At 28.4% G+C, this 23,138-nt stretch overlaps 10 protein-coding genes across 10 annotated transcripts; 4 read left to right on the top strand and 6 right to left on the bottom strand.

Annotated features, from left to right (window-relative positions):
• Positions 1-1,163: 1,163 nt before the first annotated feature.
• BN7_325 (F-box protein) lies at positions 1,164-3,293 on the bottom strand (the record flags this gene model as incomplete). Its single annotated transcript, XM_011279049.1, has 1 exon — positions 1,164-3,293. One exon carries the CDS (start codon positions 3,291-3,293, stop codon positions 1,164-1,166), a length of 2,130 nt encoding a protein of 709 aa, XP_011277351.1.
• A 459-nt stretch (positions 3,294-3,752) lies between these two features.
• Positions 3,753-5,609, bottom strand: BN7_324 (uncharacterized protein; the record flags this gene model as incomplete). The annotated part of the gene is made up of 1 exon (XM_011279048.1): positions 3,753-5,609. The coding sequence occupies one exon, from the start codon at positions 5,607-5,609 to the stop codon at positions 3,753-3,755; it is 1,857 nt and encodes a 618-aa protein (XP_011277350.1).
• Positions 5,610-7,008: 1,399 nt separating this feature from the next.
• BN7_323 (F-box protein) lies at positions 7,009-9,042 on the bottom strand (the record flags this gene model as incomplete). The annotated part of the gene is made up of 1 exon (XM_011279047.1): positions 7,009-9,042. The coding sequence occupies one exon, from the start codon at positions 9,040-9,042 to the stop codon at positions 7,009-7,011; it is 2,034 nt and encodes a 677-aa protein (XP_011277349.1).
• A 403-nt stretch (positions 9,043-9,445) lies between these two features.
• BN7_322 (Internalin-I) lies at positions 9,446-11,518 on the bottom strand (the record flags this gene model as incomplete). The annotated part of the gene is made up of 1 exon (XM_011279046.1): positions 9,446-11,518. The coding sequence occupies one exon, from the start codon at positions 11,516-11,518 to the stop codon at positions 9,446-9,448; it is 2,073 nt and encodes a 690-aa protein (XP_011277348.1).
• A 251-nt stretch (positions 11,519-11,769) lies between these two features.
• On the bottom strand, positions 11,770-13,800 carry BN7_321 (uncharacterized protein; the record flags this gene model as incomplete). The annotated part of the gene is made up of 1 exon (XM_011279045.1): positions 11,770-13,800. One exon carries the CDS (start codon positions 13,798-13,800, stop codon positions 11,770-11,772), a length of 2,031 nt encoding a protein of 676 aa, XP_011277347.1.
• Positions 13,801-14,295: 495 nt separating this feature from the next.
• Positions 14,296-15,621, top strand: BN7_320 (uncharacterized protein; the record flags this gene model as incomplete). Its single annotated transcript, XM_011279044.1, has 1 exon — positions 14,296-15,621. The coding sequence occupies one exon, from the start codon at positions 14,296-14,298 to the stop codon at positions 15,619-15,621; it is 1,326 nt and encodes a 441-aa protein (XP_011277346.1).
• A 362-nt stretch (positions 15,622-15,983) lies between these two features.
• BN7_319 (uncharacterized protein) lies at positions 15,984-17,059 on the top strand (the record flags this gene model as incomplete). Its single annotated transcript, XM_011279043.1, has 2 exons — positions 15,984-16,238; positions 16,307-17,059. The coding sequence occupies 2 exons, from the start codon at positions 15,984-15,986 to the stop codon at positions 17,057-17,059; spliced, it is 1,008 nt and encodes a 335-aa protein (XP_011277345.1).
• A 445-nt stretch (positions 17,060-17,504) lies between these two features.
• Positions 17,505-19,049, top strand: BN7_318 (uncharacterized protein; the record flags this gene model as incomplete). The annotated part of the gene is made up of 1 exon (XM_011279042.1): positions 17,505-19,049. One exon carries the CDS (start codon positions 17,505-17,507, stop codon positions 19,047-19,049), a length of 1,545 nt encoding a protein of 514 aa, XP_011277344.1.
• Positions 19,050-19,180: 131 nt separating this feature from the next.
• CYS4 (cystathionine beta-synthase CYS4) lies at positions 19,181-20,665 on the bottom strand (the record flags this gene model as incomplete). The annotated part of the gene is made up of 1 exon (XM_011279041.1): positions 19,181-20,665. The coding sequence occupies one exon, from the start codon at positions 20,663-20,665 to the stop codon at positions 19,181-19,183; it is 1,485 nt and encodes a 494-aa protein (XP_011277343.1).
• A 614-nt stretch (positions 20,666-21,279) lies between these two features.
• Positions 21,280-22,041, top strand: BN7_316 (uncharacterized protein; the record flags this gene model as incomplete). Its single annotated transcript, XM_011279040.1, has 1 exon — positions 21,280-22,041. The coding sequence occupies one exon, from the start codon at positions 21,280-21,282 to the stop codon at positions 22,039-22,041; it is 762 nt and encodes a 253-aa protein (XP_011277342.1).
• Positions 22,042-23,138: the final 1,097 nt, after the last annotated feature.

Here is a 23,138-nt window from a genome sequence, read left to right as displayed (position 1 = left end):
GTTCTGATTTAAACCAGGCACATTGTTTGGATTGACCCCGAAATATATATCACATATTAAATCTATCGTCATGAATTACACTGCAATATTATAAATTACAATTATAATCATTAAATTATCAATATTAATGAAATATTAATTAATTTACGCTGCCATTACGTCATATATTATAATCCTAGTGTACCTCAAAAAGTACAACGCGAATATGTATTTTGTTTGGCCAATGGCTATATTATTTGCGCAATGAAATCCAAACTTCAAATACTATAAGAAGATCTAGAGATCCATTTGAATTTGTTTTTCAATTCTTTGATCAAGTCATTCAGATTTATTAGAAACTGTACCAGAATGCAATCTTACACCGTGGGTATCGTATATTACAGGCATTAAAAGGGGAAGATAATCGAGATTAGTCTGTTCTCTGATCTCTGGCTTTTGTGCACATTTTTTCTGAGTTTTATAAACGGATCAGTGTGCATTACTGGGGCCCTGATATGAAAGGCTTTTGATGATCTTTGGAAAAGTGTAATAATTGGAGAATGTTACTAACAGACAAAGGTCATTTTAGATGAAAACTCTGCTCCAGTAGAGTGAGTATGATTGTGATTTCGATTATCAGTTTATTGTCTAGATCTTTGTCTAGATGATCTGATTGTCTATGTGTCATATGAAGCAAAGACTAACTTTATACAGTTTGATGGTGGTCAAGCAAGAAGTCTCTAATCTTGGTGGTATAGTCAAACATGAATTCACCATAGTCAAAGGATTACAGGTTGATTTACCGGAAGACCATGTATCTACATTAGAATCCCATGAATATGTCAAACATGTTGAACTTGATACGGATGTTCATGTACAATAGAGCTGTGACACCCCAGAAATAAAAATCTAAACCCAATTGAAATTCCAATGATCCCAAGAGATCTTTTTTAGGTTGTGAATAGATATTAGCTCAGGTGTTCAAGTTATTTACAAATTAATTAAGAGTTATTTACAAGCCTTTTCGTTTATTTTCGTTTTTTTTATTGTAGTTCTGATCAAACCAGACATGACATTATTTGGATTGACCCGAAATTTGTCCTTCAACATCAACAACCTTGTTAATATATTATATATTCATGAATTATTATACTAATATACTGCATTATTAAAGTAGCTTAGATTCAAATCTTGGCTCTTTTAAATTTACCATCGGAAACATAGTTTTCATATAGACATCCGTCTTCATCTTCATCGACCTCTTTCAATGGAATACTTCCACTAATTTTATCTAAATATGTTGTAGTATATAGATCGGGGAAATCTTCAATTTTTTCCAATTCAGGATTATAATCAGAACCAAATAATTCTCTTTTAGCTTGTGATGATAATCCAAATCCAAATCCAGAGTCAAGTTCTTGTATCTTAATCATAGTATTGGAAAGCTCAGATATTCTCAAGTTTGGGGCTCTTAATTTAAGTGAATCCATATTTGATTGAGTTATTTTCAATTTTAGCAATGATTTAAGATCACCAGACACCAGATTATTATCAATTTTGTGAATTGAAAGTACTTGTAAATTTGGGAAATCTGATACATCCAAGAATTTAATTCTTATATTATCCAAAGCATATGTTATCAATTTAGGAGCTGAAATATCAATATCAACTTCCATTTTATTACGATTTAGATTGTCACCAGTCACAGTGAAGGATTCTAAATTTTCAAAAGATCCAATGAGTTCCATTGGTTTTTTTGTGACATTAATTTGTAATCTTTTCAAGTTTGGATGATCAAATTTAATGATATCTGTAGATTTATCTGAACTTCCCAAGATTAACTCTTCTAAATTTGGATAATTAATTTTTAAATCATCTAAACTTTTCAATCTAGAATAACTAATTTTTAAACTTTTGAGTGAAGGAACATTCAACTTAGGAATTGATTCAAATCTCCAAATAAGCTTCAATTCCATAGACTTAACTTTTAAAGGACTCATATTTTTCAATTTTTCTGCTTGTACAGGTTTTAAAGAAATACCCAAATATTCAAAATTTGCATCTGAACCAAGTTTTTCCAAAATATTATATGCTGATAGATTGATCCATAAGCTTGGTGATTGGATGTAAAAATTATACCCATTTTTTGCAGGAGCTCTATAAGTATCAAGATAAAGATGCTTCAATTTTTCAGTAACGACATTTTGAAAAATTGGATTAAACTTTGAAGAACTGAGTTCAATATATTCAACTTTTGGTAACTTTGTGTTCAATAAACTTATTTTTCTATCTGAATGAATTTTCATTGTTAAAAGATTAAAAACTCTCAACCTATTAATCTCCACGTTATCTGATGACTGCAAAATCAAGTGTCTCAATTTAGGGAAGTTACAGTCTGAAATCTCGATAGTAAGCATTAAAAGACTATTAGATTGACCATCATTACTAATAGTCATATGTTCCAACTGCTTGAAAGAAATATTATGAAGACTTATATCCCCAGCATCTAAAAGTTTTAGTGTTTTCAAAAATTCAAAGTGAAATGATTTCGAGTGTATATATCCTGTATGTGAATTAATATCAAAACCATCTATCTTTAAATGTTCCAGCTCTTTACAATCAAACGTAACTAATTCATTTTCAATTGCACAATCCCAAAAAGTCAGCTTTTTAACATCTGGTATATGAAATGTTGCAGGATCAAATGTAATTTCCATTGCATCAAAGAAATCTATTTCACTAATGCATAACTGATCAAAGAGTCCAAGCTCTTTAACAACCCTGACATACGTTACTTGAATTCTATACCTTGCATCGTTATCACCATTTTGGGCAAGATAAATATCATAAGAATCAAAAACAATAACAACAACTTTAGAAACTTGACCTTTAACTTGTTTAATCTTTTCCAAGAAGACAGTTGTATCGGAAATTTCATACAATTGCAGCATACCAATGTTTGGAATAGCAACATTTCCACTGATTTGATAGTATAATTCTGATGGGACATTATGGAAATACCTTGTTTCTGGAGAATCCTTAACCAATCTAACAAATCGCTGAAGTTCCTGGGATATAATTTTGATGGAAAATAAGTTGTTGATATCAGCAGGACTCAATCTTTTTAGAATTTGGACCAATACTTCATCTGGAAGACACGAGAAAAGAGCCTGCCCATCAACAGTAGACTTATTGGTACTAGATGCCTTAGGTGTTCTTATAAACCTTCTATTTCCTCTTGAACTTCCGTTTCCACCTCTAGGATTGCTAGATGTTCCTCTTCCTCTTCCTCTTCCTTTCCCTTTTCTCACCATAGTGGATTAAGCTCTCTTTCTGTTTGGATGATGATAAGTTTTTCAGTTGCTCTTCAATTGCACAAGCCTTTTTTATCACTCAGAAGTCATGAGCCATAAGACATGGATTATCTGACCTAATTTCCATATACTTGAGCCATAGCATCCCAAAGAATCCTTTGATGAAATTATATAACTTGGATTTCTTGTTGATCAGAAGTTAAACTTAAATTGTTAGTATTTCTAGACTTCCTAATATAGTAACTTTAAAGAAACGATAAAACATTCTCCTTTTACAAGAGCGGGCGCGTTAATCCGATGATGCCATGTAGTTTAAATGACAATAGTTTGACAGCTACGTCAGCAGGATAAAATAAGAGAATAGTATCATAAGCTATACATATACTGAATTCATAAAAGAGGTTGTTACTTGGGTAATTACTGTCCCAGATCCAACTGACAATGACCATAAAAAACCAACTATGAGTTATTTTTGTATAAAAGTTTGACATCAACATTTTTCAAAATCCTAAAAGGAATAATTTCTAATCCTGCAGATATTTGACAATTTTTAATTTTGATTGATTTTAATTTTGAATAAATTCTATTTGTAAATGGTCCAATTGTTGAAATATTATAATTTTCAATAGATAATTCTTTCAACTTTGGCGCATTAACTTTTTTAAACTTGAGTTTCTTAATGGACTCACTGTTATTAACTAAATCCAATGTTTTCAATTTAGGAAATCCACAATTCGATAGCTTTATTGAACGTGCATACATTGAAAACTTTAAAGTTTCAAGATTCTTAAAAATCCCTGTATCAATCGTTAAAGGATCAGATCCAAAATAACTTAATCCACCACTTTTATAACATACAATCAATTCAACAAGTTCAGGGAAGTTTCCATCAATGTATTGATAAAAGTTGTTGAAATATAGTTGGCATCCAAGGTATAAGAACTTGAGATGTGGAGCGTTGAATCTTATGGGAGCAATAATTCCATCAATTTCATATTCGGCATAATCTGCGTCTATGTAAAGTCTTGTTAACGAGGGAAATTGTGCAATTTTATTCAGGTCCAAGTGATCTTTAGACAAATACTTGATTTTCAACAGTTCTAATTTTTCTAGATTAACCATTTCTAACCCTCTTAAAACATGTTGATACCTTGTAATCGTTCCACTCTTAGCCCTCCTTAGGAAAGACCAACTCTTGTTTTGGAAATTCACTTTTTCTTCATTAGTATTGAATTCTGGTAAATTTTTAACATCAATTTCAAAATCTAATTCTAGATTTGTGATTTCTTCAAAATTGTCAATGATACATGATCTTGCTGAGATTGTGAAGTTTTTAATATTCTGTGCCTTGAAGCCGTTAATAATTACATTAGTACTTGGTGAATAAATGGAAAAGATCTCTAATGAGTCTGCTGTGAAGTTTTGGAATATAATAACATCGGTTGGTTTACAGCTCAATTGTAACGTTTTCAATTTGGGGAAATTCAAATCAACCATTAAAATTGGTCTTGGATGCTCATATCTTGAATCTTCAAGAGATAAGTATTCTAAATTTTGAACCCATTGTGATTTAAAGAACCATGGTGATTCTAAATCCAAAGCGGTTGACCCATATAAAATAAGTCTTAGGCTCTTAGGAAAGACAAATGATTCAGGGAATGTGAATTTATCATGGATACCCATAAGAATTAGATTTTCCAATGATGTACAATACTCAATATTAAGACTGAATGTCTTGATGTGTTTTTTATACGCATGATACTCAATTTTCTTCAACTTTAAGAAATTTAGTTCAATTTTTGTATTTGGGAAGTGACCGAATGAAGGTAAAAATTCGACATCAGGAAAACTAATATGAGATATTTTATGTTTTAACTCAAAATGGAAAAAACGAATCATTATAATATTAGGAATTTCTGGCTGCGTGTCTTCAAAGGATCCATAAAATGTGTATCTGAATTTCGTTTGTTCATGAACCGTTTCAAAAATATCATACGAATAAGAATCAGGATCAAATTGTTGAAAATGCTCAGATTTAAGATATTCCATTAAGACAATACCCTTAAACCTTTGAGGTTCTCTCAAATCCTTGAGTAATTCCTGCATAGAGTCATATGATATCAAACAGCCTTCTGATAACTTATTATATTTGCTATGATTGATTTGATCACTAACCACTTTAAAATTAGCTTTGAAATGAGAATTCATTGAAGGGACAACTTGTAAATAATTCAATATATCATCTGTTTCGACCAAGTAATGTTCAAGAAATAAGACATTGATCTCAAAGGGGAAACTTTCCAGTATATTTGTCATCTTGGATTTTAAGTTAATATATCAACTCATTAAACCACCTTGGAGCAAAGCTCATTTCATCAAATAAAATAATAAACAATAGAATTCGTTTGGTATAAATTCATATAATTCGCGCACCTAAGCTTAGTAAGCTACAAATAAAATATAGATGGAGCAACCATATCTTTAGCCTTCCAACTTTCAATATTGTTCAATGAATAAATTGGTAAATTAAAACCAGGTTGAATGTCTGTTTTGCTTATGTTTATTGGCAAATTATTGTGCAGTACTGATATTCGCTCCGCTATCAATGATGAATTTGGTTGGGTACGTTCGAGTACCATCAGTGTTAATTCAGCATACATATTGATTCAATTCAAAGACTGTCAATTGATCTTTAATTGAATGAAATTTAATTTATATTGGATTGATTCGATCTACTTTGATGATTGGTGAATCTAACAATATATAACTAATCTCAATAGATGCTTAACAATCTTGTGATTTTTGAAATAAATCAAGAGTTTTTTAATTGTAGGTATGAGCAGCGCTATAAAATTGACTACAACTAACCAATATAAAAGAATGAATGATTTTGTATATAGATATTTAGAACTTTATAAATCTAATTATTCAATATCAAATCATTTTCTTGTTAATCATATAATCAGTTTGTATAAGTTTTCGTTCAAAACTATATTCAATTACTGATTTGAATTAATAAAGTAATTTGTTCAAATTCTTTCGTTGGTGAATTAGATTTTGATTCTTCGAATAACAATTACAGTGGATACGTGGATGCTTCTTTTAACATCTATAGTACAAAATATTGAGATTGATTAGCCATAAAAGAATTTATTAATTATTCAATTTTAATATTTTTCAATTTTTTGGTTTTGTGAAACTCATTTTTGATTATCAGCGGCTAATAACACAACTTTTATACAACAAAGATATTCATCTTCTACCTTTATACAATTTATTTGAAATAAGAAACTTTGAATATAACTTATAGTTCTCTTTCTTCATTAATTATGATGCTCTACTATAGTTTTTTTTGACTGAATATATTCATTATAATGACTTTATTGATTCATTGGTTATTTATATTTATATATACTTGAAATATATTAAATATTATGATTCATCAAGTCAATTATACACCTTAGATTCACAAAGTCATTTTAATACAATTAGTTTAGATCTATTGATTGTTTGAATATACATTGTGATCCTCTTGTCTTTAATAAAGATTGTAGTTAACAAATCATAAAGAGCTTCAATGATTTGATTCTATTAAACAACCACTTTACAGGTCAATGAAATAGAAAAGATCTTATATAAACTAAAACATAATTATGGGAATCATCATAACAGAAAGGAAAAAATACTATAAATAATTACAAAAGTACAACACAATTCACATCAAATTTTCATCATCAGAGTAACTTGGATTGGAAAAATCCCTTTTTTTAAATTTACCATTTGAAACATAAGTTTCAAAATGACTACCATCACCTTCATCCTCTTTCAATGGAATATTTTCACTGATTTTGTCCAAATATGTTTCAGTATATAAATTTGGGAATGTTTCAATTTTCTCCAATTCAGGATTATAATCAGAACCAAATCTTTCTCTTTTAGCTTGTGGTGATAAACCAAGTCCTGAATCAAGTTTCCGGGTCTTGATTCTAGTATTGAATAACTCAAGAACTTCCAAGTTTGGAGCTCTTAATTTCAATAAATTCATATTTGATCCTATCAAATCTAATCTTATCAAAGATTTAAGATCACCACCTATTAAATTATCAACTTTATCAATTGAAAGTAATTGTAAATTTGGGAAATTTAATACATTCAAAAATCTTAGTTTCACACGATCCATGACGTATGTGATCAATTTAGGGGCTGAGATATCAATTGAAACTCTTATCTCATCTGGATCCGATCTCAATGATTCCCAATCTCTTGTAACAGTGAAAGCCTCCAAGTTTTCAAGAGATCCAATGAATTGTAACGGTTGATTAGTGGCATCAATTTGTAATCTTTTCAAGTTTGGATGAATCCATCCAATGATATTTAAAGGAATACCTGAACATTTCAAACTCAATTCTTCTAAATTTGGATAATCAATCTTCATATTATCTAGAGTTTTCAACGCAGAACAATTGACTTTTAAACTTTTAAGTAAAGGTGCTTTCAATTTAGGAATTGATTCAAATTGATCCCCAATAAGCTTTAATTCAATACATTTAGCATTTAAAGGACTCATAGCGCCTAATTTTGCTTTATCTTCTTCTCTCAATACAGTACCAAAATATTCAAAACTAGCATTTGAACCAATATTTTGCAAGAATTCAATTGGATACTTATTAACCCATAAACTTGGTGATTGTTTAAAAAATCCATGATCAGCTGATGAGCTACCAGCGTCATTAATATCTAGATAAACATGCTTTAAACTTTGACTATCGACATTTTCAATAATTGGGAATTTCTTAGATGTAAGTTCAATATATTCAACTTTTGGTAACTTTGTATTTTTGAAAACTAATTGTTCATCAGAATTAATCTTCATTGTTAAAAGATTCAATGTAGCCAACTTATCAATCTCCAATTTATTTGATGCTTCAAACACTATATGTCTCATTTTAGGGAAAATACACCATGAGATCTTAACAACTGAATTTGAAGGACTAGAACTATAAGGACGAGGTCTATTCTTGATAGTAAAATGCTCCAAATGCTTGAAAAGTACTCTATGAAGGTTTATATCTCCAACATCTGAAAGTTCTAATGCCTTCAAGAATTCAAAATTAAGGGATTTTGAAAATGAATTGAAACCAGGTCCGCTTATATCTAAATGTTCCAATTCTTTGCAATCAAACATAACTGAATCATTTATATTTTCACAATCAGATAAGATGAGTTTTTTCACTTTTGGTATATGAAATGTTGCAGGATCAAACACAAGACCAATCTCTTCGAAAAATTCAAAAGCACTAAAACACAATTGGTCAAAAAGTTTAGGTCCTCTGCAAGCATACTCTCTAAGAACCCTGGCATACATTTTTTGAGCTCTATATTCTGAGTCATAATCACCATTACCAAAGATATCAATTGCAAAATCTTGATTTAAAAAAACAACAACTTTAGAAACTTCATTTTGAACATGTGTCATCTTATCCATGAAAAGACATATATCTGATATTTCAAACAGCTGAAGTAATCCAATACTTGGGATGGCAATATTCCCACTGATTTTATAGTCTAATTCTGATGGAACATTGTGGAAATACCTTGTTTGTGAAGAATCCTTAATCAGTCTGATAAATTGCTTAAGTCTTTGAGCTATTGAACCGATGGCGAATAAGTTGTTGATATCAGCAGGACTCAATCTTCTTAAGATGAGAACTAAAACTTCATTTGGAAGACAGGAGAAAGGCGAGCTCATTATTTGATGGACGTATGACTCTATTTTCAGTGAGTATCAATGGTTTAAACTTTGACTTTGTTGAAGAACGAAGAACTTCAAAATTCATTTTTCTTTGTAAGGTGCGAGAGCGCGTTAATCCGATGTTTATCCCATTTGGGGTTTTGTATATTGCAATAGTATATTTAATATAATTATCTGTGTAGATTAATAGCCAAATAACGGTCAAGTATTAACTTTCTGATCTGAGAATCATGTCAAGATACGTTATCTGAACTCATAGTTGAAATATAGAGGTCGTAACGGCCTGAGACCCTAAACTACAATCAATTATTGTTCAATGTGCACTGAACTAAAACATTCAATTTAATGATCTTTCAAGATTAAACGGAGGAATTAATAGAATTTATCATCAAGTAAGGAATTAATCATCAAGTAAGATAATAGGCCGAATAGATGTATTAGGGTGTTGTTTTCTTAATGTTCCGTTAAATGCATAAGTTTTGTACTCAGAATGATTATCAATATAATCTTCCATCAATAGAACACTTCCACAAATTTTGTCTAAATGTGTTTTCATATATGGATCAACATTGTCCTTAACTTTTGGTAAATTAGGATTATAAGCAAGTCCAAATCTTCCCCTTTTTGTCTCAAGTGGCAAATTCAATCCAGAATCAAGTTGATAAGATTTAAATGATGTATGCGATGCATTGATACACTCCAAATTTGGCGCCCTTAATTTGAGTAGTTGAACTTCAGAGTCTAATACATCTAGCTTTTGTAACGAATTAAGATCACCACCAATTATATTTGTTGCACTTTTGGCAGAAATCGTTCTTAATTTTGGAAAATTCATTAGATTTAATGAATCGATTTGGACTTCATTTAAAACATATGTCACTAATTCAGGAGCTGTGAGATTAATAGATATGTGCGGGTCAAAATCTTCCATTTCTTCAAGGTTTGGATGTCTCGTAACACAAAATGTTTCCAAATTTGGAAGGAATCCAATAAAATCCATTGGTTTATTGGTTAGATCAATTTGTAAGTTTTTCAAGTTTGGGTAAACCCAACCATTGATACGCACATGAGAATTGAAAAAATTCAAGCTAAGATCTTCTAGATTTGGGTAATCGAATCTCATATTATCCAAAGTTTTCAAAGTATTGATATTAACCTTCAAACTCTTTAAAAATGGGGCATTTAATTTTGGAATGAACTTGAAATGCCACCCAGGAAGAGTCAATTCTGCAGTTCGAAAATTTGAAGCTTTCATACCCACTAGACTTGAACGATCTTCATATTTTAATTTAGCTCCAAAATATTCAAAATTATCGAAAGTTCCAAGATTTGATAAGAAGTGAATTGGATGTCTGTCTACCCATAAACTTGGTGATTGTTTAAAAAATTCGTAATCTGTCGAAGTTTCACTGATCTCATCAACATTAATATATATATGTTTCAAGCTTTCAGCCTCAACGTTCTTGAATATAGGAAACCTGTTGGATGTGAGTTCAATATATTGGACTTTCTTCATCTTTGAGTCTCTGAAAAATAATCGATATGTCTTTATAATCATGGATGATAAATTTGAGGAGACCAATCTATTGATATCTATTTCCCCCTGAACATCAAAGTCAACATAACGTAACTTAGGAAACATACACCAGCTGATCTTAATAACTGGTTCTGGTTCATCTGACACATCGGGATCTGGATCTGGATCATAAATACTATTTATACGTAGACTCTCTAAATTGTTGAACGCTAATTTTGTCAAACTTATATCTCCGACTTCAACAAATTCTAAAGTTTTAATATTTTGGAAGTCTATTGACTCTGATATTGAACTATATTTTCCACTAATTAGTAAATTTTGCAGAAACTTGAAATCAAACTTCACTTTTGAATTTGCAGTGAAACAATTATCAATTTCAAGTTTTTGAATATTGGGCATATGAAATGATGAGGGATCCAGTACCAGTCGATGCAACATAAATGACTTGAGATGAATCACACACACTTGATTAAAGAATCTTGATCCTATCGACCTTTGATCTGACATTAAAGAAAATAAAGCGTAATAATCTGGGTGTCCAAGTTCGAAAGAATTGAAGTACTGATCTTGAACATAATCTTTCACTAACACGAGAATTTTGGTAGTTTTTTCGTTCATTTCACGAAAAGAAACATCCTCTCTGAATTTATTCAGGTTCGTTATTTCAAACAATTGAACTAAACCAATTCTTGGAATTTTGATATCTTCAAGCAAATCGGTTTTCTCCCCGATCTCATAGCATAATTCTGATGGAACATTATTGAAAAATTTTGTCATTTCTGTGTCTTTGAATAATACAATGAATTGATGTAGTTTTTTAGCTATTGGATCTATGGCCAGCAAGTTGTTGATATCCATGGGACTTAAATTTTTCAAGAGAATTGCCAGCACTTCATTTGGAAATATTGAAAAGGGGGATTGATCCATATTATCCATATTTATGTGTGTAGTTCCTTCATAAGAAACCTTTTTAGTATTTTCAATTTCACTGAAGTTTTCAATTGTTCTTTTGTTGGAATTAACTTGTAGTACAAAGCCGGTACAAAAGCTACACGAAAAATTTTACGCGTTTTTTTTTTCATATACTTGAATAAAGGGCGCCTTAATCCGGTGGATAAAAAATTAAAGCTACGATTTTATATGAAAACCCATCTTTTAAACTATTGTCTATATTCATTATAACATTCCTACCATACGATGTCACGCTCATCATTATTCAATGATTCTGATTGAAGATCAATTTGTCGAATTTTTCCTTCAAATTCAAATAATTCAGGTTGAATTTCACTATATTTTTCATAATATGGAAGATCTTCTATAATTTTTTCAAGATGAGAATCAATATACCAAGGAGCATAATCTATAATATCTTCAAGTTCTGGTTTATAATCTGAACCAAATTTTTCTCTTTTCAACTCTGATGATAAACCGAATCCAGTATCCATTTCTAATGTATGAACCATTGTATTGAAAGGATCAAAAGTTTCAAGATTTGGGGCTCTTAATTTTAATAATTCCATATCTGAACCAATTATTTCAAGATCAATTAATGAGATTAAATTTGGTGCAATTAAATTTTTCATTGATGAAACTGTTAATTTTTGAAGTTTGGGGAAATCTAATAAAGTTAAAGTATCAATTTCAAGATAATCAAAAACTAATGAAAGTAAATTTGGAGCTTTAAGATTAATTGTAACTGGTTCCTCAATGTGTTGTAAGTTTTTGGCCTTATTATCTCTATGAATGAATATTGTCTCTAAATTATCAAAACTTCCATTAAAATCTAATGGTTGAGTTGTTATATCCAATTTCAAACTTTTCAAATTTGGATGATTAAAATTTTCAGATCCAAGTTTTGTATCATTACATATAAGAGTAAGATCTTCTATATTTGGATAATCAATTTCCAAATTGTCCAATTTTTCCAAAGCAAATGTAGTAACTTTTAAAAATTTAAGTTTTGGGGTATTCAGTTTAGGAATTTTGTTGAGTTCTTCACCCATAAGTATTAATTCTGCTGTCTTGACATTCAATTCATCCATTTCAGGAATCAAAGGTATATCTTTCTCATATACTCTAGCACCAAAATATCTGATATGATTTGTATCACCTAAAAATTTTAAAAATTTCAAAAAATGGTTATTTACCCATATACTAGACACTGATTGGAAGAACTCTTTATTTTGAGGAGCTTCAAAATTCTCAACATCCAAGTATAAATGTTTTAATTTAGGAAAATTTTGCACATTTTGCACTAAAAAGGTTTTAGATTCTAATTCAATATATTGTAACTCTGGTAGTTCAAATTCTAGCAATATTATTTCAAGAAGAGTTTTAAATCTTATTGTATGTAAACCTGGGAATTCTGATCTATCGATTACGATGACACCAGATGTATCAACTTCAAAAAATTTCAATTCTGGGAATTTGCAATTTTTAATATATGCCGAATGATGTATTGATCTTGAATTTTTATTTAAAACGGTTAAACTTGTTAAATTTGGGAATGTAATATTTGCAAAATGAACTTTGTCATCAATATTTGATAGGAAAATTTCAGTTAAACTATTAAAATTTAAAGATTTTGAAAATGATTTATAACCAATCCCATTATAATCAAGTGTAACTAATTTTGGGAAATAAAATTTTCTTGATTCATCTGCACTTGTACATGAGTCAAATAAAGCATGATGTAAATTAGGGAAATATAAAGATGATGGATCAAGTTCAAGATTAACTTCATCTAATCTCAAAACAGTGGTGAAGAATAATTGTTTAAATAATCTTGGATTTTGTTTTGAATGATTTTCAACCAGTTTTTCAAAAGCATGATTTGATATAGCATCATCGTTTTGATCAAAATCAGCAGCAAGTATTCTAAGATATGGATCATCATGAACAACAAGCATTTTGGGAACATCATCATCAATTTTTTTAGAAATTTTCTTAATAAATGGATGGAAATCCACAACTTCAAATAACCTTAAAAGACCACCTGTTGGTAATTCATCATCTTTTTTAGGATCAAATCTTAGCTGTGATTCCACTGGGATATTACTAAAGATTATTGGATCAGCTTGAGTGACCAACCTCACAAATTTCTTGAACCTTTGTGCCATTTCTGGGATATCAAAGACACGATTTATGTCCCATGGGCTTAACTGACACAGAACCTGCACGATCAACTCATCCGGGAGATCAAACAAGGGGAAACCCATTTTGATATAAGAAGAACTAAGGAGGGAAGTGCTTTAGCAGATACAATTGACCTTAGGAAGGTTCTCAATTGATGATGGTTATGAAGAGGTGAACATTCCAGCTTTGGCCGATTTTGTACGTATCAATTAGTCGCGAATTTTATTTAGCATACATAACATAATTGCACTATAATTTTATCTTTAACTAACTTGCAATTCAACAACAAAATGGAATGATAATAAACTATGGGGTCGTATGCATTGTGATTATGTATGGATTATTTAGGTGGTATTTTCTGTTTTTCAGAGAAGTTCCCGGGTGAAGTCGTGTTTTTCTCTCAAATTAATGCTCAATATTTTCACTCAATATATTAACTCAAGTGAAAAGAGAGCGTTTAAGTGAGACTTTAAATGGCTCTTTGGTTTTGAATATAAATATCTCCCATAATGCTTTTATTCTTTCAGTTTTAGTTTCATCAAATCCAGAAAAAAAAGTATATAATATTTACCAAAAAAATGAGTACAATTGATAATAATGATAAATTAATTAGATTTAGATTGGATGTGAAAGTTCCAGTCTTATCTCATACAGTGGATACTAGTAATCCAGTATCAGATATTGTCAAGTGTCAAATTCATAAGAAATTTAATTCAAATTTAATTGATAAAAGTCAAGATAATATTCAAAATTTCCATATAGATTCAATTTTCCAAAATTTTTTCATTACAACTAAATTAATCGATGATGAATCATTTGCTCAAATTAATCTCTTGCTTAGTGGATTTGCTAAATATAAATACTTAAAGAAAATTATTCCAAAAAGATTCATGTGGAATTTTGCAAATTCTCATCCAGAACTTATGATACCAGGTAATAAAGCTTATAATTTTTATAATTTTGAAATGTATAAGTTCTTCATCAAGATGCCTATAATTAATAGGAAACATCATAAACATATAAAGAGAATTAAATTTGATAGAAATAATATTTATCTTTCATTAGAAGATAGACTTAAAAGTTTCACAGTTGTTTATAATTCAGAAGCTTTAGATATTTATGACATAGATCAATTATATGAGAATTTTGAAAATAAAATTGGTATTAAATTAAGAGCTGAACATGATAACTATCCATTAACTCATGTTAATAAATTTCATTTTTATAAAAAGTTATTCAATTTATTAAATACAACAAATGGGATTGAACAAGGTGATGATATTTATATTAAATCTCAATTATTTGCCAGAGCTACAATTATACCAATTCAAGAAATTTTATTAAGATTGGCTGATCAAAAAACTGAATTATCTTTTAATAAAGTTATAACAGATGATTATTATGTTGATGGCTATTCAATTTATAAAACTAGACCACATATTGTTTTTGGATTACCTGATAAACCAAAAATTATTATTAAAATTGTCGAAACTGGAACTTTAGATAAATTTGAACATTCATTAAAATGGAAAATTCCAAATGAAAAAGTTGATAAAACTATTAAAACTTTATTTTGTGAATGTTTAAGTCTTAATTTAACAAATGGGATTATAACAAATGGTAAAGAATCATTATTTATTCAATTTCCAGATTATTCTAATTCTTCTCAACAAGATATACCTTTAAGTTCTCAATTACAACATCAAATTGAATTCCCAGGTGTTGTTAAGTATAAATTCTTTAAAGGAGGTGAATTAAATAGTAGTCATAGTATTCAAATGGTTATATTTGGATTACTTTTCGAAGATGAATGTGATTATGATTTAAAACCTTGGAGAATTGGATTAATTAAGGCTAAAAAATATGAAGAATTGCAAAGAAAACAGTTGAAACATAAGTTATGAATAAAGACAGTCTTTTAGTTGTATAATCAATAAACCATTGTTTCTTTGTCCTTTGGTTGTAAATTGAGTAGTTTATTACTTATATAGTATGTAATGGTATTTTGTAGTAATACATGGCGGTTAATCTAGCTACAAATCCACGTAGTATGAGAGGCTCATCAGAAACATTGTAGCATACATAGTTTATACGACAATGTACACAGATCAATATAATGTGATTTTGTTTGTTGGCGGAAGTTTAAAGTTGTGTTTGTGGCAATTCAATAAAAAATTTAAATAACCATATCAGCAAAAAAAATTACAAAATTACATATGATCTCAGTCCAGTATGAATGATTCAATGAGATAATACAAAGCTCAAGATGGTTCTATCATCAAGGTACAAACTGTTAGTTGATAAATCACCTATTTTGAAATCATTATTATCATTAGATTCAGATGATGAATCAATAGTTACAACAAAATCTAAAAATACATCAGCAATAACAAAATTATCAATTAATCAAGGTCCAACTTATTTATCAACTTTTGAAATAGATCCAATGATTATTTGTTCATTTTTAAATATCTCATCTGATAAAGATACTTTTAGTTATGAAAATGTTGAATATTTAATTGTAAATTGATACCATGATTATAACATATGAAATTAATTGGATTATAACTAACTTTTGAAATTTATAAGGAATTTTCACGTCAAGTTGCAATATCAATATGTTATATATTTGGCTCAGCTATACTTGGCTCAACAGAAAATGAAGGTTTTAGTAAATTGATACTGGAAAGTGGTGATGCCATTGAAAAAGCATCTCAATTGATTGTTTCTAATAATAAACTGATTTTCCAATTATTAGATAATGATTATAAAACTTTCAGACATCCAAATACAGAATTTGTTTTACTTTATCTTTTAAACAGAAATATGCTATCTATAAGAAAAAATGTTCATGAATTAAAACTAAAAGATCCTAGTTATGAATCTGGTAATATTACTATGAAGGAACTTATTGAGACTGATGAAAGACTTTCAAAGGTACATGATTTAATGGCTATAGAACATACAAAAATTGGTTTCCCTTTCATTGATTCAAATCCAAACATAAATCAAAATGAATATATATTTGATCATGAATGTCAATTAACTGCAAAACAAAAGGCAAGGAAGTTAGATTATTTAGTTATTGAACAATCATTAGGTCCAAGAAATGATTTATTTAATATTGATTTACATTCAAGAACTATGAAGATTGGTAAACTTCATAAATTAGTTAAAGAATGTTTCCCAAAAGCATCAAAATTAAGAAATATTCCAGAAAGATACAATGGGGATTCATTAATTGATTATAAGAAATCACATCAGTCCATAAAATTAAAAGATTGTTATCTTTTAGAAGATATTGAAGTTATTGCTAAGAGAAATTTAACTTCTGGTGTTTGAAATTGATAAATTGAGATCTTTATTGAAAAATAATGGTACCTACCTCATCAAATTTGGATTGATTAATATACGGTTATTTAAAAAGACAAATTAATTAAACTATGATTAAGTAGAAATAACTTGTGTCAATTAATTAAATAATTATATTTGTACGTATCTTTTTGACCCTTTCTATGATAATTGACTGATAAGCAGCTCGCGCGCTTTCCTAAAACAGTAAGCGCAATGAACAACCAATATGTCTCGTATCTTTTCTTGATCTGTTATCTCCAATATTACAATCAACAACCAAGGAAACACGGAGACGTTGTTAACTTTTGGTTTTACAAACGTCTTGGTGTTTTTTGAGATATGAGATATCATATGAGTATATAAAGACTGATTGATCCATTAGATCTACGTCTATGTCTTTATCTGATATACTAGTTTATACCAGTATCACAAAATGTCCGAGAAGAAAGCTGAAACAATCAATTCAAAAGAACAAGATTATAGTGAAGGTGAAATAATTACAAGTTATAAATCACCAACTGCAAATTTAGAGCTAAAAGATGCAGATGAAGCAATGGGAATTGCCCTTGAATCTAAAGATCTTGGTATAGAACTAGATTCTAAAACTACTAAAAAATTAATTAGAAAAATTGATCTTTATATCTTACCATTGATTGGATTTTTATATGCTTGTCAATTCATGGATAAAACTACAAATTCTTATGCTGCAGTTATGGGTTTAAAAACTGATTTAGGAATGAAAGGTGATCAATATTCTTGGACTGGTACTGCATTTTATATGGGTTATCTTGTTTTTGAATTTCCTGCAAATGTATTATTACAAAGATTCCCATTAGCTAAAACAACTGCAACTTTCATATTTATATGGGGGGTTATCTTGTGTTTACATGCTGTACCAAATTATGCTGGGTTTATAAGTTTAAGATTTCTTTTAGGTGTTTTTGAAAGTTCAATTTCTCCTGCAATGATTATATTAACAAGTCAATGGTACCCTAAAGAAATACAATTTCAAAGAACTTGTTTTTGGTTTTCATGTAATGGTATTGGTATAATTATGGGTGGTGCTATTGCATATGGATGTTCAATCCATGCAGATTCATTCTCATTTGAAGCTTGGAAATTGTTATTTATTGTTACTGGTTTGATGACTATAGTTTTATCAATTGCTTTTATTTTACATATACCTGATACTCCATCAAAAGCATGGTTTTTAAAACAAGATGAAAAATTAATGCTTGTTGAAATTATTAGAAGTAATCAACAAGGTTTTGGTAATAAACATTTTAAAAAACATCAATTCATTGAAACTTTAAAAGATCCTTTAACTTGGTTATATTTTTGGTATGCATTATCAAGTAATATACCAAATGGTTCATTATCAAATTTTGGTAGTATTTTATTATCAGAAGATTTTGGTTATAATGCCTTTGATAGTCTTTTAATGAATATGCCATGTGGTGGTGTTGAATTTGTTGGATGTATTGGACTTTCCATGTTGGCTTATAAATTACCAAGAACTATAGTCTCCATTATGGCAGGAATCATATCATTATTTTCATCATGTCTTTTAGCATTTGTGGAAAATAATAATAATGCAAGATTAGCTGGTTATTATTTACAATATGTTTATCCATTATCAATGATGTGTGCATTATCATGTTTTGCATCAAATACAGCAGGTCATACTAAGAAAATTTCAACAACTGCTATATATTTCATTGGATATTGTATTGGTAATTTAATTGGTCCACAAACTTTTACTACACCTCCTTATACTGCTGGTAAGATTGTTATTGTTGTTTGTAATCTTTTGTCATTATTAATTATAGTTGCAACTTTTTTCTATTATAAGTATTTAAATAAAAAGAAGGATGAAAATTTGATGAGTATGAGTGAAGAAGATTTGAAATTATTTGAAAATTCTGAATTTGCAGATTTAACTGATAGAGAAAATCCAAAATTTAAATATAGTTTATAAAGAAAATATAAAATAGATATTTTGATAATCTACATTGTAGTAAACAGCTTTTTTTTAGCATTAATTTCATATCTGATTCATTAAAATATAGTATACAATTTGATAATTAGTTTGTTAGTTGATTGAATTGATCAATTTCCAATGAAATAATCTAATAAATCAACTTTTGTAACAACATGGATTGGTTTATAATCTTTATCAGTAACAACAGCACTTGCATTTTTTTCAAAAAATTTCTTTAATTCATTTAAATTTGTTTCTTCAGTAATTTTAATAAATTTTTTCTTTTTAGATTTATTTTCATTAAAAATATTAACATCATCAAAATTATTTAATTTTCTAAAATCTAAGAAAATATCTTCAATTGAATCATTAATTGTTATGGAGTTCGATGATAATGATGATAATAATTTACTCAGTGTAATTAAACCAATTAATTTTTCAGTTTTTGGTGATAAAATTGGTAATTGATCAAAACCATATTCTTTTAAAATTTTAACAACTTCTTGAACTTTTGTATTTGATTTAACTGCAACAACAGGTTTTAAATTTAATGATTTAATTGTAGCATTATTAAATTCATCATTTTTAGCAATATCATTTTGATTAGTTTCAATTTGGAAATCATTTGATTTCATCCATTCATCATCAATAAATTTAGTTAAATAAGATCTAACACTATCTGGGAAAACAACAACAATAGTATCTTTTTCAGTTAATTCAGGATGATCTTTACAATATCTAATAGCAGCAGCTAATGCACTACCAGAAGAACCACCAATTAATAAACCTTCTTCTCTAATTAATCTTCTTGCTAAGGTGAAAGATTCTTGATCATCAGTTTTATACCATTCATCAATTAAATCTCTATTTAAAGCTTCTGGAATGAAATCATAACCAATACCTTCAACTTTATATTGACTAACATCAGTTTCATTTAAAGTTTCTGGAACAGCTAAGATTGAACCTTTAGGATCAGCACCAACAATTTTAATATTGGAATCTTGTTCTTTTAAATATTTAGCAATACCTGAAATAGTACCACCAGTACCAGCACCTGCAACTAATGCAGTGATATCACCTTTAGTTTGTTCATAAATTTCCACCCCTGTAGTATAATAATGAGCATCTGGATTATTAATATTACCATATTGATCCAAAATAACAGAATTTTTAATTTCTTTATTTAATTTTTTAGCAACACCAATATGAGATTCAGGAGAATCAAAAGCAGCTTCATTTGGAGTTCTAATAATTTCAGCACCAAGAGCTTTTAAAACTGAAACTTTTTCATTTGACATTTTTTCAGGTAAAGTTATAATTGTTTTATAACCTTTAACAGCACCAAGTAAAGCTAAACCAATACCAGTATTCCCCGAGGTTGGTTCGATTAAAGTATAGCCTGGTTTGATTCTACCTTCTTTTTCAGCTTGTTCCACCATTCTCAAAGCGATTCTATCTTTAACACTACCACCAGCATTGAAAAATTCCACTTTAGCTAAAATTTTTGGTTTTATACCTAAAGATTGTGGGATTTTATTTAATTTAACTAAAGGAGTATTACCAATTAGTTCTAAAACTGAGTTTTTCAACTCTGGGATGTTTGAATCAGACATAATGAGCTTAATATGATATGAATAAAAGATAAATAAGAAGATAAAGATAAAGATCTGGATTTCTTCTTCTTTTAAAATGTTTTTAAATTTTATCAAAATAACGTGCAGTTACACGGCAAAGTTTAAATTGGTTAATATGCGCGATGGAAATAACACAGTTGAAATCTGGTTTTAATGGGTTTAAATGGTGGTTTAAAGGGTTAGGATGTGATTTATCAGTTAAAACAAGTATTTTATTGATCTCTACGTGTCAAATTATACCTATAACCTAGTTTTCCCCCTTAATTTAGCCCAATTTCTACTTAAAATCATCATTTTTGTGTCAATTTAATAGCTTTTGTACCCATGCAAATGACATATTTGCACGTGACTTTGGAAAGAAATTTACTGAATAACGTGAGATTTAATGGGTTTTCAAAGGTTTAAATTGGATAAATTGTATGTATATCATTGTTCATCACTATTTATTATGGTATTACTTGGTTTTCCTCGAGTTTTAATGATGTTTTGATGGTTTTTAGGAGGTAAAATCGTTATCTCGAGTGAAAATTTGTTCCTAAAAAAATTAATACCGGATGGGTATAAAACATTTTTAGCAAAATAACCAAAATTTAATGAATAATACTAGTAAAATTACCAAAAGATTACAATTGATTATTCAGAATTATAAAGAATCACAAGACTCGATATCAATCAGTGACATTTCAGAATTTTTAGGAATAATTGATGATGTTTTCCATGTAAATTGGAATCATCAACATATACACGAAACTTTATCATTATTTACAAAACAATATTCAAATATTTTAATAAATAAATCAATCTTATTAGAATTCTTGAATGATTTATTTGATATAGATTTAATTAATATGATTGGAAAAACTGAAAATTCATCAAATAATCATGATTGGTTAACTTCACCTTCTTCATTATCACCACAATTTCAAAATCAAAACATTGATACAATATCTTTACAACAAGAACATTTAAATGAATTTAATAATCAATTTAATGATAAAATATCAAAATTAAATGATGGATTGGTTAATAATGAGGAAAACCACAGTTCAATACCCAAAATTTCAAATAAATATGGATTTTCAACAAAAATTTACCAATTTTTAATAAATTTCCTATTATCAACAAATGATTTCATATTATTATTAAATTTATTATTGATTTTAATAATCATTGTGATTATAATTAATCAATTCATTGATTTATCACCTTTTTTAATCAATTTTGGTAAAAAAATATTAATTTATGATAATTCATTTGATCTTTATTGGTGGCAATTACCAATTTTAGAAGAAAAAATTTGGAAATTTATTGATTTTATTCAAAAAAAAGAAGAAGAATTGAAATTAATGAAATAGGGTATTTATAATAAGGACAATTTTAATGATTAATGAATTTACAAATTTGTATAATAAAATAAATAATATGCTTATATGACTATGTACTAAAAATTATAATGAAGATTCAACTCATTTTTCTTGTTTATCAAGTCCTAAAACTTTCATTAATGATTCAATCCTTTAAAAAAAGTTAGTATATTATCTTGATCTAAATTGTTTCATATAAAACTTACTGTGTTGGATCAATTCTAATTTCTGCCTTTTCCATTTCTTGACTAACTATTTGTAACAAATGTTAATATTTACCCTTCTATCACATAAAGTTATCATACATACATTTTTGAAATGATTTTTTAATCTCTTCATCTCTAAAAATTTTAACATATTCCATTGGACTTAAATTACCTGCTCTAATATCAATTCCTTTATCAGTCATGATCTTTTGAACTTCTCTTAATGCATCCATAACCTGGGATTCAGAATTAGTATTAATCTCACCTATATATGACTTTCAATTAACATACACCTGGACTTTGTTCAATTTTTTGAGTTAATCTAGCTAAAATTTCACCACCTTCTTGATTTGTTGCATAATTTCTTCTTAAACTAGTTATTTGATTGAATTTTGAAATTGGGGTTTTAGGAATGTTTAATGATAAACTTCTTGCAATGTTTAATTTTGTAGTTGATCTAATTGAATATCTGAACATGTTTGAATATGATTGTATCTATATTTATAAAGAATTATAAGATCTGATTTTTGTTGAGTATAATTGATTACTATAGTTTTCTTTTTGACTCAAAGAAAATAGAGTGTGCCCCGTAAACCAAAAAAAATAAAAGTTACGTAAGCTGGATAAGTAATATATAGATATAGTTTATCGAAAATATATTAATACAAATATTATAATATATTTTAGAAAATCAGCTCTGTAAGTACGTAGAATTATCCCATCGCCAGCCTGGGAATATCGAAAATTATACGTATATATTTATATTATATTAATTATAAAATTAATTAATTCTTTAATATATTTAAATATTATATATTTATATTTATAATATATTATTAAATAATATATAATTTAAATTGATCCAATAATTTTTCAAAATAT

This window comes from Wickerhamomyces ciferrii, contig 00006 (assembly GCF_000313485.1).
Source record: "Wickerhamomyces ciferrii WGS project CAIF00000000 data, strain NRRL Y-1031 F-60-10, contig 00006, whole genome shotgun sequence".
Lineage (NCBI taxonomy): Eukaryota > Fungi > Ascomycota > Saccharomycetes > Phaffomycetales > Wickerhamomycetaceae > Hansenula > Hansenula ciferrii.
Note: the sequence above shows the minus strand (reverse complement) of the source record. Positions and strands in the feature narration are given on the sequence as shown.